The sequence below is a fragment of the Notolepis coatsorum genome, assembly GCF_963971535.1.
Source record: "Notolepis coatsorum genome assembly, chromosome: 4".
In the NCBI taxonomy this organism is placed as follows: domain Eukaryota; kingdom Metazoa; phylum Chordata; class Actinopteri; order Aulopiformes; family Paralepididae; genus Notolepis; species Notolepis coatsorum.
In genome coordinates this window covers 55,567,357-55,585,380 of record NC_140168.1, presented here as the reverse complement: position 1 = coordinate 55,585,380, position 18,024 = coordinate 55,567,357, and the positions used below count along the sequence as shown (strand labels likewise).

The 18,024-nt window shown below is 50.9% G+C and overlaps 1 protein-coding gene across 1 annotated transcript in view; it reads left to right on the top strand.

Moving 5' to 3' along the window:
• Positions 1-18,024, top strand: part of gabbr1b (gamma-aminobutyric acid (GABA) B receptor, 1b) — a gene marked incomplete at both ends in the record, with an annotated part of 304,126 nt that overhangs the window by 59,158 nt on the left and 226,944 nt on the right. Inside the window, 1 exon segment of the mRNA XM_084311948.1 lies at positions 10,348-10,533. Coding sequence (XP_084168074.1) covers positions 10,348-10,533 — 186 coding nt within the window.

Here is an 18,024-nt window from a genome sequence, read left to right as displayed (position 1 = left end):
CTCACCTACTCGCTCTGTTCCTTTAAGCCTACTCGCTCTGTTCCTTTAGTTTTCTGTTAATCAATTGCATTCTCCTCACCTCACTAGCCCCCACCCTCGCGTTCGTTTGCTCTTCAGCAGCCACACCCTTGGACTACCTGTCATTATGTGTTTGATTGGTCTGGTGCCGAACACACACTTCTAGTTCTAGTATCAATTACCTTCACGCACCTGATGGGCATTCTAATTAGTTCCACTGTGGGCTTTAAGTACCTCGCTCTTCCCCTCTAGCCTTGTCGGGTCATCCCGTATCATTCCGTATCATATCTCTATCACCAAGACTCCTTCGGGAGGTTCTCTGTCTGTTATGCTGTTTTCATCTCCGGCGTGAGATGCGCTCTAGCCTTCGCCTCCTGTCGCCGTTTGCCTGGAAGGAGACACTGGACTGCGCTCTCTAAACTTCCACAGGAGGTATTCCAGTGTTCCACTTCAGACCTCCGCGCAGCAGACGTCCAGACGCGCATCCAGACCTCCGCGCCAGATGCACTCAAGCCTTCGCCACCTGTCGCCGTTTGCCTGGAAGGAGACACCGCACTGCGCTCTCTAAACCTCTACGGGAGGTATTCCGGTGTTCCACTCCAGACCTCCGCGCAGCAGACGCCCAGACGCGCATCCAGACCTCCGCGCAGCAGACGCGCTCTTCACTCCAGACGCGCATCGCTTCCTAATACTCTATGGGAGGATGCGTCTCTCCGAGCCGGCGCGCTCTTCCGCGCAGACGCGCTCTTCACTCCAGACGCGCATTCAGACGCACTCCAGATGCGTCCTCCGTACCGGCGCGTACTCCAAGCAGACGCGCACCCCTCAGACCTCCGCGCCAGATGCGCCCTCCGTACCGGCGCGTACTCCAAGCAGTCGCGCACCACTCAGACCTCCGCGCCAGATGCGCCCTCCGTACCGGCGCGTACTCCAAGCAGTCGCGCACCACTCAGACCTCCGCTTGGACAACCCGTTCCCCGTGGCGACGCGCTCGCCCTGTTGATCCTGCTCTCTTTACGCACAGCGCCTGGGTGAGTTTTGCAAGACTGTCTTTGACCCTATTCGTTTTTCGTGTGTTTAAGACACTGAAGATATCCTGCTTTTTGTCAGACTGTCACTCACCCAGTGTCAGCTTTTTGGATTGTTCATTGGGATAATATTTGCTTTAACATCGCTCACTGTGTGTATTCACACCGAAGATATTATCACTTGGATTATTGTTTGGACTTCGCTGACTGTGTGTTTTCACACCGAAGATACTGTCACTTGGATTATTATTGGGACTTCGCTCACAGTGTTTATTAGCACCGAAGATTCTATCACGTGGATTTGTGTTGGGACATTACTCACAGTGTGTATTTACACCGAAGATTCAGTCACTTGGATTACTCTGTTTTGGGACAAGTCACTTCTCCTGTCACCTGCTCTGTTCCCAACTGTACTCTGAGCTAACCCGCTCCCTCTCTCCCTCTCGGTCCCGTTTACCACCTCGGAGAGCTGCCGAGAGGAATCTGCAGAGCGGCTCTGACGTCACCGTCTGCTTCCCCAGACTAACCATCCCGGGAGAAGCTGCAGAGCAGCAGCATTCATCTTTGCTTGTATCCCAGGCCTTGTCTGTTTTTCTCTGTCCCTGTAAGCAGCTCCAGCCCTCGCCCTGTTCCAAGGCCTTACCCTGTTTTCTCTAGTCCTCCTAGTCCTCCCTGTCCCCAGCCCGCCTCCGCGGGCCTCTGTCCCTGTTTCCCCTCTCTAGTCATCCTAGTCCTCCCTGTCCAGTCCTCCTAGTCCTCCTAGTCATCCCTGTCCAGTCCTCCTAGTCCTCCCAGTTCCTGCCCTTGTCCCTTGCCCTGTTCCTGTTTCCCTTAGCCTTCCCCTTAGCCAGCTCGCCTCTTAAAGGCACTGTGCTTTTTCCCATTTCTTGTTTTCCAGTTATTTGTGTTCTCCCTTAAAGGGACAGTGCCGTTTTCTGTGTGTTTCAATAAATGCCCAGTTATTGGCTTACTCTCATACCTGTCTTGTGTTGTGCGATTGGGGTCGGTTACAAACCATAACAGTACGACCCGACCAAACGACGACCCCAGCCAGCACAGACGGTGTATGTTGAGTTTGCCTTTTTTTTTTAGCCCTGTTAGCTTGTTAGTCTGCCTCGTTAGCTCCCCTGCAGCTTGTTAGGCCTCTACTACCAGCATGGCCCCTGTCTGCTAGCTTTGCCCTGGCTGCTAGCACAGCCTCTATGTTAATGCAGCCCTTGCTGCTGGCATAGGCCCTGTAGCTAGCCATGCCCAGGCAGCTAACTCAGTCCCTCTGCATGGCCCCAGTCTGCTAGCTTAGCCCCGGCTGCTAGCACAGCCTCTATGTTAATGCAGCCCTTGCTGCTGGCATGGGCCCTGTAGCTAGCCATGCCCAGGCAGCTAACCCAGTCCCTCTGCATGGCCCCAGTCTGCTAGCTTAGCCCCGGCTGTTAGCACAGCCTCTATGTTAATGCAGCCCTTGCTGCTGGCATAGGCCCTGTAGCTAGCCATGCCCAGGCAGCTAACCGGTCCCTCTGCATGGCCTCCACTTTTTGTGTAGCCTTCCCACTGCTAGGACTGCTCCTTCAGCTAGCAAGGTCAGTTTTCCCACTGCTAGGACTGCCCTTTCAGCTAGCAAGGTCAGTTTATTCCCACTGCTAGGACTGCCCTTTCAGCTAGCAAGGTCAGTTTTTTCCCACTGCTAGGACTGCCCTTTCAGCTAGCAAGGTCAGTTTTTTCCCACTGCTAGGACTGCCCTTTCAGCTAGCAAGGTCAGTTTTCTCCCACTGCTAGGACTGCCTTTCAGCTAGCAAGGTCAGTTTTCCCACTGCTAGGACTGCCCTTTCAGCTAGCAAGGTCAGTTTTTCCCACTGCTAGGACTGCCCTTTCAGCTAGCAAGGTCAGTTTTCTCCCACTGCTAGGACTGCCCTTTCAGCTAGCAAGGTCAGATTTCCCACTGCTAGGACTGCCCTTTCAGCTAGCAAGGTCAGTTTTCCCACTGCTAGGACTGCCCTTTCAGCTAGCAAGGTCAGTTTTTCCCACTGCTAGGACTGCCCTTTCAGCTAGCAAGGTCAGTTTTCCGACTGCTAGGACTGCCCCTTCAGCTAGCAAGGTCAGTTTTCTCTCACTGCTAGGACTGCCCCTTCAGCTAGCAAGGTCAGTTCCCCACAGCTAGGACTGTCCTTCCAGCTAGCTTGTTCTCTCATGCTGGTCCAGCCCTGTCTGCCAGCCTAGCTCCGGCAGCTAGCGCAGCCTCTATGTTAATGTAGCAGTACAGCTAGCATAGGCCCTGTAGCTATCTGTGCCCTGGCAGCTACCCTTTCCCTCTGCTAGCCCCTTCCCGGTGCTCCTCTAGTTACCCCTCAGCTCCTTTAGTTACCCCTCAGCTCCTCTAGTTACCCCTCAGCTCCTCTGGTTACCCCTCAGCTCCTCTAGTTACCCCTCAGCTACCATGGTTACCCCTCAGCTCCTCTGGTTACCCCTCAGCTCCTCTAGTTACCCCTCAGCTCCTCTAGTTACCCCTCTGCTACCCTGGTTACCCCTCAGCTCCCCTGTTCCTTTGCTAGCCCCACTTTGTTGTAGCTTCCCCTGCTAGCATGGCCCGGTACCTTTTTGTTTGTTGCCTTGTTTTGTCCCCTGCCGCTCTGTCTGTATTTTTGGGTCGCCGGGTGGCTCCCGTGGAGGGGGGGGTACTGTGAGGTTTTTGTCCGTTGCTCACCTACTCGCTCTGTTCCTTTAAGCCTACTCGCTCTGTTCCTTTAGTTTTCTGTTAATCAATTGCATTCTCCTCACCTCACTAGCCCCCACCCTCGCGTTCGTTTGCTCTTCAGCAGCCACACCCTTGGACTACCTGTCATTATGTGTTTGATTGGTCTGGTGCCGAACACACACTTCTAGTTCTAGTATCAATTACCTTCACGCACCTGATGGGCATTCTAATTAGTTCCACTGTGGGCTTTAAGTACCTCGCTCTTCCCCTCTAGCCTTGTCGGGTCGTCCCGTATCATTCCGTATCATATCTCTATCACCAAGACTCCTTCGGGAGGTTCTCTGTCTGTTATGCTGTTTTCATCTCCGGCGTGAGATGCGCTCTAGCCTTCGCCTCCTGTCGCCGTTTGCCTGGAAGGAGACACTGGACTGCGCTCTCTAAACTTCCACAGGAGGTATTCCAGTGTTCCACTTCAGACCTCCGCGCAGCAGACGTCCAGACGCGCATCCAGACCTCCGCGCCAGATGCACTCAAGCCTTCGCCACCTGTCGCCGTTTGCCTGGAAGGAGACACCGCACTGCGCTCTCTAAACCTCTACGGGAGGTATTCCGGTGTTCCACTCCAGACCTCCGCGCAGCAGACGCCCAGACGCGCATCCAGACCTCCGCGCAGCAGACGCGCTCTTCACTCCAGACGCGCATCGCTTCCTAATACTCTACGGGAGGATGCGTCTCTCCGAGCCGGTGCGCTCTTCCGCGCAGACGCGCTCTTCACTCCAGACGCGCATTCAGACGCACTCCAGATGCGTCCTCCGTACCGGCGCGTACTCCAAGCAGACGCGCACCCCTCAGACCTCCGCGCCAGATGCGCCCTCCGTACCGGCGCGTACTCCAAGCAGTCGCGCACCACTCAGACCTCCGCGCCAGATGCGCCCTCCGTACCGGCGCGTACTCCAAGCAGTCGCGCACCACTCAGACCTCCGCTTGGACAACCCGTTCCCCGTGGCGACGCGCTCGCCCTGTTGATCCTGCTCTCTTTACGCACAGCGCCTGGGTGAGTTTTGCAAGACTGTCTTTGACCCTATTCGTTTTTCGTGTGTTTAAGACACTGAAGATATCCTGCTTTTTGTCAGACTGTCACTCACCCAGTGTCAGCTTTTTGGATTGTTCATTGGGATAATATTTGCTTTAACATCGCTCACTGTGTGTATTCACACCGAAGATATTATCACTTGGATTATTGTTTGGACTTCGCTGACTGTGTGTTTTCACACCGAAGATACTGTCACTTGGATTATTATTGGGACTTCGCTCACAGTGTTTATTAGCACCGAAGATTCTATCACGTGGATTTGTGTTGGGACATTACTCACAGTGTGTATTTACACCGAAGATTCAGTCACTTGGATTACTCTGTTTTGGGACAAGTCACTTCTCCTGTCACCTGCTCTGTTCCCAACTGTACTCTGAGCTAACCCGCTCCCTCTCTCCCTCTCGGTCCCGTTTACCACCTCGGAGAGCTGCCGAGAGGAATCTGCAGAGCGGCTCTGACGTCACCGTCTGCTTCCCCAGACTAACCATCCCGGGAGAAGCTGCAGAGCAGCAGCATTCATCTTTGCTTGTATCCCAGGCCTTGTCTGTTTTTCTCTGTCCCTGTAAGCAGCTCCAGCCCTCGCCCTGTTCCAAGGCCTTACCCTGTTTTCTCTAGTCCTCCTAGTCCTCCCTGTCCCCAGCCCGCCTCCGCGGGCCTCTGTCCCTGTTTCCCCTCTCTAGTCATCCTAGTCCTCCCTGTCCAGTCCTCCTAGTCCTCCTAGTCATCCCTGTCCAGTCCTCCTAGTCCTCCCAGTTCCTGCCCTTGTCCCTTGCCCTGTTCCTGTTTCCCTTAGCCTTCCCCTTAGCCAGCTCGCCTCTTAAAGGCACTGTGCTTTTTCCCATTTCTTGTTTTCCAGTTATTTGTGTTCTCCCTTAAAGGGACAGTGCCGTTTTCTGTGTGTTTCAATAAATGCCCAGTTATTGGCTTACTCTCATACCTGTCTTGTGTTGTGCGATTGGGGTCGGTTACAAACCATAACAGCGTGTCCCTTTTTAAAAATAAATTTCAAATCGTTTGTCTATAACGTGTGTATTGTAAATCATAGTGTTAATTATTCTAAATTCTGGTGTTATAGTTTTATACTACTTGGGGTAAGTGTTCAATTATCTTTCCTCTGTTGTATCTATTCTCATCCCCAAGTCCCCCATGTGTATGTTTGTATTGGGTGCTCTTCCATGTTGATTTTGTCTTGTATCTTTCCTTGGATCACCGTGTCCCTTCATGCCCCTTTCTCGTGTCCCTTTGTCGTTCTTCATAGTTGATCTGCTTTGAATCGGTTCAGGTCCCCTCTTTTCCTCCTCCCGTCCTCCTCTCCTCATCCTCGTCTCTCGGTTCTGGTCCACCTGCGCGCCGTCTCCATCCTCTGCATCAGTGTAGGCCTCTCTCCTTCCCCTCCCGGCACCTTCCATCCTCTCCGCGCCGTGTCCCTTCGCCGCCTCCTGCACGTTGTCGGGACCTGGTTCCTTTCTTTTTCTGAGTTTTCTTTATTTCTACATAGCTCCGACGCTTCATTGCCACCTCCGTTGGATTTTTTCAGTGTTACCTTGTATGGTCCGCATTGCTCCTAATCCAATCTGCGTGGTGGCCTGGTTAGCTTCTATGTTAGCTTGTAAGCTAGTTCATGTTAGCCTGTAGTTTCTCTGCATTGACATTCAGCGTCCCGCTAGCTTGTTCTACCTGTTGCATCCTTGCCTCGTGTTGAGTCTTTTCCATCGATGTACAGTATTTACTTCATCTGGGGTTGCTTTTCTTTCATTTGTCCTCGTGTTCATTCTTCCTTCTTTCTTTTGTCCTTGAATCTTCACTTTTTATTTTGTTTTGAATTGTTTTACTTCCTTTTTTTGATATTCATTGACCGGGAGCTCTTTCATGTGGCTGCTCACCAGAACGTTGCAAACCGGAAGTCGACCAATCACTCTTACAGAACTCAGCGAGACAATGGTTGAAATGCAGAGGGGTAAGGCTGGGATGGGATTCCACCTGAATTATACTTAGCATTCTGGGCCCAGTTGGGCCCATTGTTGCTCGAGATGATTGAACACGCCATTGAACAGGAGGGATTCTCGAGAGATGTGAATATGGCTTTAATTTCTTTACTACTCAAAAAGGACAACAACCCCAATGACTGTGGCAGCTATAGGCCCCTGAGTCTTCTCGGGGGCGATACATTTTCTTTTGCCAAAGTACTAGCCCGTCGTCTGCAGAAGTATATGACGGTGCTGGTACACTGTGATCAAACCGGATTTATTCTGGGACACTTAGCCACAGATTATCTCAGGAGATTATTACATGTAATTGACAACAGTAAGGACAATATAACTCCGGCCACGGTTCTGTCTTTAGATGCCATGAAGGCATTCGATAGACTAGAGTGGTCATATCTTTGGATGGTACTGGAGGCTATGGGACTTGGAAAGGAATTTCTACATATGATTAAAGTGCTCTATGCCTCACTGTCAGCAATGATAATGACAGTCTATCAGTGAGCTGGATACAATCCTACCTGGAGGGGAGAGAACAAATGGTGGAGGTAAACGGTACCCTATCCCCCCCCCCTCACAGTGAGCTGTGGTGTTCCGCAAGGAAGCATACTAGGACCGCTACTATTCCTAATTCATGCAAATGACATGTCGTCAGCTTGTGACTGCAACTTGTTCCTGTTTGCGGACGACTCAGCCCTGCTGGTCTCTGACAAGAACAAGTTACAGGTTGAAAAAGCCCTCAGCTCGGAACTAGGCAAAATCTGCATATGGCTCGCCGACAAAAACTATCATTACACATGGGCAAAACAGAGTCCATTAATTCTCTTCGGTTCAAATAACAAACTCATCAAGACTGACGGCTTCTCGGTTACAGTGGGTGACAATATTGTCACAAGGAAAGATGAAATTACCTACCTGGGTTCCATCCTAGAGGCTAATCTTTCCTGTGACAAAATGGCATCCAATGTAATAAAAAAAGTCAACCAACGAACTCGATTCTTGTACCGGATCTCCTCTCTGGTAAACAAGAATACCCTGAAGACTCTGGCACTACGAGGGCAGCTACGTGGCGTAGTGGGCAAGGCGCTCGCCACGAATGACGGAGACGCTGGGCTTGCCTGTTCGAGCCCAGCGCTCCACATTGCTTTCAGTTTAGCTGGTCGTTCATACTAATTGGCCGTATTAGGGGGTGGGAAACTGATGGGTGGGGATCGGGCGTTGTGGACAGCGACTCCTACAGGTCGGTTGGTGCGCCTGCGCAGTAGAATCAGGAAGTGTCTGGGGCAGCGTGAGCCTCCCACGCGTTACTCCTCGCCACTGAGAGATCGAGCTGCGCAGGTGAAAAGATGCGACTGCTGTTACCTCAAGTACCGGAGGGGACTTGTGCTATGTATGACTTAGTCCACATTGCAGCCGGCTTGTGGGAGGCAAGAAACAGCGTTTGTGACAGGGGAGGGTTGAATTGGATGATACGAAATTGGGATGGGAGAAAATATAGAAAATGGGAGAAAAAGTGGATAAAAAAAAAGACTCTGGCACTACGACTATGCTTGCACCTCATGGTACCAAAGCACCTCAAAGGCACTAAAAAACTAATTACAAACATCTCAAAACAAGCTAGTCAGACTACTGCTTGACCTGACTCCTAGAACCCACCTCACCCCTGCCCACTTTGACAACCTAGGATGGCTTAGAGTAGACGACAGAGTACAGCAACTTGCAATGGGCCTGGTCTACAAGATACACTACGCGACCAAGGTACCCATGTACATGTCAAAATACTTCCCAAAGGTCAGTGAATACCACGATCACAACACCAGAGGGAGCTCCACAAATCATGTTAAACCCAGATTCGGCTCAAACAAGGGACTAAACACATTTCGCAATTATGCCACATCAATGTGGAACGCCCTACCAAAGCTGTAAAGGGATGTGAATCACTACCCACTTTTAAAAACACTCTCAAAGAACACCTACGGGAGACTGCAATTCGAAACTGGCCCCTACAAATGCCCTAACCCAGTTGTACAGTAAATGACCAAGTATGGCTTTGTCAGTATTCCAATGTACAGTGTACAGTGCCCCCCCCCTACCCAAACCCCCCCCCCCCCCACCTCCAATGTACAGCCCCCACCCACCCGACCCCACCCCACCCACCCAACCTCCTCCAATGTACAGTTTCTACGTCAAATGTATATACACTCTTTTTCTGGACACTTTTTACACAGTACTGTATTTGCAAATCTGATATGTCATAAATGTATAGATGTAGCAGTACTGTCTATCTGTATGTCATGTATGTCATATATGTTATGATGCATTGAAAATGGGGGACCCTGATGTAAACAAGACGAAAGTCTTTCTCTGGTCTGCATCACCTTAACAATTGTATGTATTGAGCTGTACTGTACTGTACCCATTCTGCAATCTGTTAATAAACTTTTCAATCAATCAATCAATCAATCAATCAAGGCAAAATATGCTCCACACCGGTCTCTAGGTCTTCTAGGCAGGGTTGTCCTCTGAGCCACGCTTTCCCTCGAACCATTAGCCCAGTGGCGGCTGGTGAAGAAAATCACATAATTTTTTCTCTCTCTCTCTCTCTCTCTTAAGTATGCAGTTCAAGTAAAGAAATTGCCACTTTTCTGCCCGCTTGTTAAGAGGTTAAACAATTTTAACTTCTGAATTCATATCAATAATGCATGTGGTAATGCGATAATGTAATCACTGAAAATGGAAACGTAATCACATCAAACACCTTTTGGAAAGCCTGTTAAAGTGTTATGTACTGTAATGTGATGTGTACTTAATCCAAAGATTACACGTACATTCTTCCACTCAACACTGTTGTCAGTATTTCCACTGTTGTGTTCCCTGCACTCCCAGTACAACCACCCAGAACCCAGTGTCTCCCAGTAGCTTTCAATGTCTTTCACTTCTTAGGCTGTCTTTGTGAATAAGAGGTAGTCGGTTTGGCAATTATGGGCTTAAGTAAAATGTTTCTAACAACTGCTGATCATAGAACTGCCACAATGTCTGTGGTTTAAATGGCTTCCTGTGTTCGCCTCTTGTTGCTATGCTGTGATTTCAAACAGGGTAAAATGAAGTTCCCCCGGAAAATGCCATTTGTAGGTTCCGCAAAAGAAGAAAATCACATAATCTTTTATTTCTCTCTCTCTCTCTCTCTCTCTCTCTCTCTCTCTCTCTCTCTCTCTCTCTCTCTCTCTCTCTCTCTCTCTCTCTCTCTCTCTCTCTCTCTCTCTCTCTCTCTCTCCCTCTCTGTCTCTCTCTGTCTCACTGTCATAAAATGCATGTGTACATATTTATCCAAACTTCACCTGTGAATAAACTCCTTACCACCAGAGCCATGTATCTAATCGTATTGGTGTGTGTGTGTGTGTGTGTGTGTGTGTGTGTGTGTGTGTGTGTGTGTGTGTGTGTGTGTGTGTGTGTGTGTGTGTGTGTGTGTGTGTGTGTGTGTGTGTGTGTGTGCGTGCGTGCGTGCGTGCGTGCGTGCGTGCGTGTGCATCCCTCCCAGTGTTGCTGTGTGCACGGGTGTGGACCTCCCTGGAAAATGGCCGTGTGTCAGAGTGGCCCCCGGGGCCCGCGGTGGAGGGCACGGTGCTTCACTACAGCTGCCTGCCCGGCTTCATCCTCATGGGACGGAACTCTACACACTGCAATAAGATGGGCAAATGGGACACGCCCAAGCCGGTCTGTCACTGTGAGTATCCTGTTAGGGAGGAAGTAGGCATGCTCGGCTGAGTTCCAATATAGAGTAATGGTGCGTTCAAGTCAGAACTAGGAAAGAAATATTCTACTTCCTACTAGGAAAAATACAATAGAACGGCCCTCAAAGTCGGAGTTCCAAGTAGGAAACTCTGGCATGATCTGTTGACTCCAATTTATCCGAGATTATCTGAGTCATGTCACCGTGGCGGCATACACTGTAAACTGTAAACAACGCGCTTTGGTAAAATGCTTTAACACGCTTCATACACTGGAAACTGTAAAGATAAGATAAGATAAAATATTCCTTTATTGATCCCCTTGGGGAAATTCAGGCATCATAGCAGCATGGGGGGGGGATAAACAACACGCTTAACACATTTCATACACTGTAAACAACACGCTTTAACACACTTCATACACTGTAAACAAAACGCTTTAACATGCTTCATACACTGTAAACAACAGCTTTAACACACTTCATACACTGTAAACAACACGCTTTAACACATTTCATACACTGTAAACAACACGCATTAACACATTTCATACACTGTAAACGATAGGTTATGTAGATAACCTAGTTATATTAGTATTGGCTAAGCGTCCCGCTCTGAGCCTTACGAGATACTTCTATCTCCTGTGATACCTAATGTATCTCCCACGAACAAAAAACACATGCACCCCACCTGTATGGGGCCCCGCCCCTTATGGTGGTATTACCCATATAACCATGACTCTGGTCATGAAACACCCTTCCTCGCCAAAAACCCGTCCCAGGAAAAGATCCCTCAAGAGGGAACTCAGGGCGCGCAGAGCGGGACGCTTAGCCAATACTAATATAACTAGGTTATCTACATAACCTATCGTTATATTTCGTATTGCATCGCGTCCCGCTCTGAGCCTTACGAGATAATGGGGAAGAGCGGGCGCGAGACCCGACAGATGTACCCCCTGAGGACCCGTAAGCCCACATCAAGGGGTGCGGGGAGCTCTGTCACCCCATCCTTCCTAACGAAGGGGGGGCGCAGTCAACTCCACCTGAATGCGAACAAGAGGGAGCCAGAACCCCTTGAACACACCGTACAGGCGGAACCACGTGTGACTCAACACACTGCGGCCCATACCCATACACTCCTTCTACCCGACCAAAGGACGGGAAGCAGGAAAGGCCACAGATCCCAGAACCGCCTGGGAGACAGAACCCCCGGTCATGTCCATGAGGTAAAACCTTACAAAGGGGCCCGGTGAGGACCATGAAGCTGCAGCACAGATGTCCTCCACCGAGGCCCCACCCAGGAGAGCGGCAGAGGCAGCCACCCCACGAGTGGAGTGCGCCCTGACGCCCCCAGGGGGATCCTGCCCAGCCAACGTGTAGCAGAGGGCAATACCCTCGCACAACCAATGGGACAGGCGCTGCTTCGACAGTGCCTTACCAGCACGAGCCCCACCGTAACAGACAAAAAGCTGGTCGGTAACCCTGAAGTCCTGAGTACGGCTGAGGTAAAACCCCAAAGCACGGACTGGACATGACAGGTGAAGGCCCGCATCTAACTCACTAGTGTGAGGAGGAGGACGAAAAGCCTGAACCACAATATCCCGGGAGCGGAAGGAACTCCGGATATTCTTAGGCACGAAAGCAGGATTAGGTCGCAGAGTGGCACCGCAATCGGTCCGAAAAGACAGGCACTCTGGACGTACCGAGAGAGCACAGAGCTCACCCACGCGTTTAGCGGAAGTGACAGCCAGTAGGAACGCGGTCTTAAAAGACAGCCGTCCCAACGGCGCCTGCTCGAGCGGCTCAAACGGGGCCAAGGACAACCGACCGAGGACCAATTGAAGATCCCAAGTCGGAGCCAAGGAGCGTTGCACCGGCTTAACGCGTCGAGCGCCAAGCAGGAAACGCTTCACAAGAGGGTGGCTGAACAAGACATCCCCCTCAAATCCCTCATGATAGGAGGATATAGCTGCTGCATATACCCTCACTGTCGAAGCCGACAGTCTATCAAGGAGAGACTGGAGATAACCCAGAACAGCATCCAGGGGGCAGGAGACTGGGTCCCAGCCCCCCCCCCTTACACCATTCTTGGAACGCACGCCACCTGCCCGCGTAAACCGCGACAGTGGAGGGAGCATGCGCACACCGGATGGTATCAACCACTGCGGGATCCATCCTCTCCAGACTCACCCTCCCACCAGCCACACCACCAGGCGTTGACCCAACACCGGAGGCTGGACAAGCACTCCGTTGTGCTGCGAGAGGGCCGTCGCTGACCACGGAATGACCCAAGGAGGAGCGACCAGAAGCTGGATTAAGACCGGGAACCACACTGACGTGCCCCGGTCCGGCGCGACCAGGATCACCGTCCTGCGCTCCCTCCGTATCCGCTCCAACAGCTGACTCAACAGCTGTACAGGAGGGAAGGCGTACAGAAGACCGGGCGGCCACGGAAAGGTCGAGAAGGCATCCACCCCCAAGGGGGGATGATCCGCTCGACTGAGCGAGAACCACAAGGGGCACTTGTGAGAACGTCGGCACGCAAACAGATCTACCGAGGCCTCCCCGAACCGATCCCAGATCTGTCTGACTATGTCGGGGCGGAGTTCCCACTCGTCGCGACGAGGACCGCCCCGAGACATTATATCCGCCGCCACATTTTCCGTACCAGGAACGTGGAGCGCCCGCAGACTGCGCAGCCTGCGGGATGCCCATAGCAACAGTTCGCGCGCCACCCGGAGCAGGCGGGCGGAACGAGTCCCACCCTGCCTGTTGATATACGCCGCCGCCGTCACATTGTCCGTCCTGATCAAAACATGTTCGCCTACCACCAGGTGGCCGAGCCGTTTGAGGACCAGGAGGACCGCCTTCAACTCCAACACATTGATATGCAGGACAGCTGGGTCGGCATGACCCGTCCAGCTGCCCCCCACTGCGTGGGTCCGAAACGCCCCTCCCCAACCTGTGAGAGAGGCGTCGGTGAAAACCGTGACGTGGGAGCCACTGCTGCCCATGGGGACCCCAGCGGAGAGGATACCCAGCCTCCCCCAGTGGGCGAGATCCCCCCATATCGACAAAGGAACCGTCAACCGTCTCCCTTTGCCCCACACCGGATCTATTCTCAAAGAGAGAAACCACCTCTGTATCCGCCTCATAAAGAGGAGGCCAAGAGGAACCACCGTGTGGGCCGCCGACATAAGGCCCAGCAGACGCATCACCTGCAGCGCCGTAACCGTCCCTCCCAGACGGAAACCCCCGAGCGCGTGACGGAGATCCCCCCGACGCTGCTCCGAGAGGGTCGCAAGCATGGGCTTCGACCTCAATGTCAAGCCCAAGTACTCCACCTGTTGACTGGGAAGAGGGGTACTCTTCTTCCAATTCACAGCAAAACCCAGGCTGGTGAGGAATTCCACCACCAGTCGAGTATGAGACCTGGCAACCTCCTCTGAACGGCTGAGGAGCAGAATGTCGTCGAGATAGAACAGAACTCGTATCCCCCGACGACGTAAAGGCCCCAGAGCAGCCGCCACGCACTTGGTGAATGTGCGGGGAGCCAGAGAATAACCGAACGGCATTCTGTGGTACTCGTACGCTACGCCCTGAAACAGGAACCGTAGGAACTTCCTGTGAGGAGGGAAAATGGGTATGTGAAAATACGCATCCTTCAGGTCTATGGAGGTGAACCAGTCCCCCCTCCTGACAGCAAGCAGAAGGAGTCGGACGGTCAACATCCTGAACGGTCTCACTACAATCAACCAATTGAACATGGACAGATTCAGTATAGGTCTGACCCCCCCAGTTTTCTTGGGCACCAGAAAATAACGGGAGTAGACGCCTGACATTGCGTCCTCTCTCGGGACCACAACGACGGCCTGCTTCGCCAACAGAGATTGAATCTCGTCGGCCAGGGCTGTCACCGCGCCCGACCCTAACAATAGGGTCGGCACCAAACCTGAGAACGGAGGATGGGGCCGCGCAAACTGCAAAACCAGCCCCGCCTCTAACGTTCTCCTCATCCACCGATTCAAGGGACATTCCCGTCGCCATATGTGAATATAATCCCACAGCGCCCCCGCCGTCAACTGACGCTGGGCCGCAAGGAACAGCAGATAGTTGGCCCGGTCCCCCCCGTCGTGCAAAGCACCCAAGGGGGGACCCCGACAGAAAGGGCCGGTTTGATACGGGAGGAGCGGTCATCAAACTTGTGGACACACACTCACCCCCTGAACACCCCTCCAGCACACGCTGAGGAGCCGTTCCGCAGCCAGACACGCAAGGCCTGAGGACCCCATGGGCTCCTACACGCCGAAGCCCTGCAGTGATATTGCTACCACTCAAATCACGCCAGCCTCTCCTTTGCAGACCACTGCCGGTTTGACGGGAGTGGGAGGCATGTCGGCCTTGCGAAACCCTGTCGATTCTCCAACCAGGGCACCACTGGAGGGGGAAACATGGCCGCCTGTCGAGGATCTCGCCACAGTCGTTGACGAGACCGTGCTCCCACCCCTGGCTGCACAGCGTGAGGCGGTGTAGGACCCGAATCAAAAACCGCCTGCGCCTCCACAGAACGCCCAAAAAGACTATCTGTGGAAAAAGGAGTCGTGAGGAGAGAAAACCTATCCTCTTCCCCAAGAGGAGACTGCTCCAACCAAAGATGCCTAACAACCAAAGTCGATAGCATCCGAATCCTCCCCGCAGTTATAGCTTGCGACTGAGTCAAGATCTCTATAACACCACAAACATGAATCACGTTCATAGTGTCGGTTGGACCCAAAGACCTACAACCCGACGCCATCTTGGATAGGAAAGTAGCCAGCTGAGCCACAACACTGGCCGCCGCTAAATGCCATCCTGCAGCAGTATACCACTCATTCGTCCATACTGCCACCCTCCGAGCCGACATGCTATCAAGCAACGGCCGGGCGGAACGTTGTTCATCCCCGCCTGGGCACAAAAAAGAAGCTACCTGGCTACTTAGCCAAGGTACCCCCGGGCTGCACCCCGTCGTCAGCCCCTTCACCCGCAAAAAAGGTAAATAGAGCTCAGCGAACCCCCCCACACCCACCACCGACTGATCTTCATCAATGAAGGTGGCAAGAGGAGGGAAAAGCGGAATCCCGCGGCGGGGATTATTAGACATTCCAGCGTCAACATCAGCGTTAGCAGAAGAAGCAGCAGTAGCATTAGCATTAGCAGTAGCAGTAGCATTAGCGTCAACAGCATGTTCCAGGATCGCCAAGACATCGCCCACTACAGTGGAACGATCGCCAAGCCGCCCCGGCCCTGGTGCCGAAACATACTCCACAGCACGACCAACACCGACATTGACGCCTACTGACACAGACCTCACCTTTGTACAAGCCGACCCGTTAGCCAAACCTTGTACGCTGCCCCTCGGTCCGTCGCCGTCAGCCGAGGAACCACCAGCATAGGTCTGCGTCGTCGAAACAAGCTCCGGAGAATCCAGGGAAACACAATCCTCCGGTAAGCCCTCAACATTATTAATCTTCCTTAATCTTTTCATTCCGCTAGCTCGTATGGTGCAAGCATCCAGTACGCTGGGACGAAAATAGAGGAAGGGTGTTTCATGACCAGAGTCATGGTTATATGGGTAATACCACCATAAGGGGCGGGGCCCCATACAGGTGGGGTGCATGTGTTTTTTGTTCGTGGGAGATACATTAGGTATCACAGGAGATAGAAGTATCTCGTAAGGCTCAGAGCGGGACGCGATGCAATACGAAATATAACTGTAAACAACACGCTTTAACACATTTCATACACTGTAAACAACACGCTTTAACACGCTTCATACACTGTAAACTGTAAACAACACGCTTTAACACATTTCATACACTGTAAACTGTAAACAACACGCTTTAACACATTTCATACACTGTAAACTGTAAACAACAGCTTTAACACTCTTCATACACTGTAAACAACACGCGTTAACACACTTCATACACTGTAAACAACAGCTTTAACACGTTTCATACACTGTAAACAACACGCTTTAACACACTTCATACACTGTAAACAACAGCTTTAACACGTTTCATACACTGTAAACAACAGGCTTTAACACACTTCATACACTGTAAACTGTAAACAACACGCTTTAACACACTTCATACACTGTAAACTGTAAACAACACGCTTTAACACACTTCATACACTGTAAACAACACGCTTTAACACACTTCATACACTGTAAACTGTAAACAACACGCTTTAACACACTTCATACACTGTAAACTGTAAACAACATGCTTTAACACAATTCATACACTGTAAACAACGCGCTTTAACACACTTCATACACTGTAAACAACACGCTTTAACACATTTCATACACTGTAAACTGTAAACAACACGCTTTAACACATTTCATACACTGTAAACTGTAAACAACAGCTTTAACACGCTTCATACACTGTAAACTGTAAACAACACGCTTTAACACGTTTCATACACTGTAAACAACACACTTCATACACTGTAAAAAAAGATCTGTGATCGAAATCATATTTCTCCCCCGGAGACATTATATGTACTGGTGAGCCCCTGTCAACTCTCTAACGGTTCAAGAGCGCCATCTGGTGGCCGATCGGCGGATCGCCCAGGGAAGAAACAGGGAAGTGGAAGCTGGTGCTCATTTCAATTTGGTACGATCACTCGCTATAGGTCCCGGGACTCGAGCTCGACACAATGGATATCGATCCGTTGCCAATAACTCGATAAACAACATTATTTGGACGTATATACTATTATACAACCTGGAAATGGATCGGGTATTTCTACATCCCATAATAGAAAAAAATTCTGTTCCACGCTCATCTCCCAACGGCGAGAGGAAGCTACGGTGAGTTTCAGCGTTATTTTGTAATGTCTTCTATACTAACTGCTCTAATGATCATATCACCCACACTAGATGAATGATATAACGTTGCCCACGGAATTATAAACGACCCCCCGCCCATCCGGTCAACATCAGATCATACGTAGTAACTTCTAGAAGTATGTGCAGTTGAAATCTTTTATCTCGCGCCGATTGCTATCAAACTGTATACAATCATCAATATAATGCATTTAGGGCTATAAATCACGTTCTGGAGAAAGCTGCAGAAAACGATAAAAACATACTTATACTTTAGACCGTATTTTAGTATGAATATGTGAATGAAAAAGTATAACGTTGCTACACCCTGAACAATAGATATAGGACTTTGAATGGGCCATGGTAATGTCAATTTAGCAATACAATTTAAAAAGTTATAGCCCTGCAAAGAAGGGGAACTTCTCCATGTTAAATAGGGCTGGCGAGTAGGGATGTCCGATATTATCGGCCGACCGATATTATCGGCCGATATCGGCAGTAAAATGTGATATCGGAAAATATCGGTATCGGTTTAAAAACAAACAAAAAAACAATAACAATATTTGTTATATATATATCCAGTGAAATTATTAGTTACCTGAAATTAT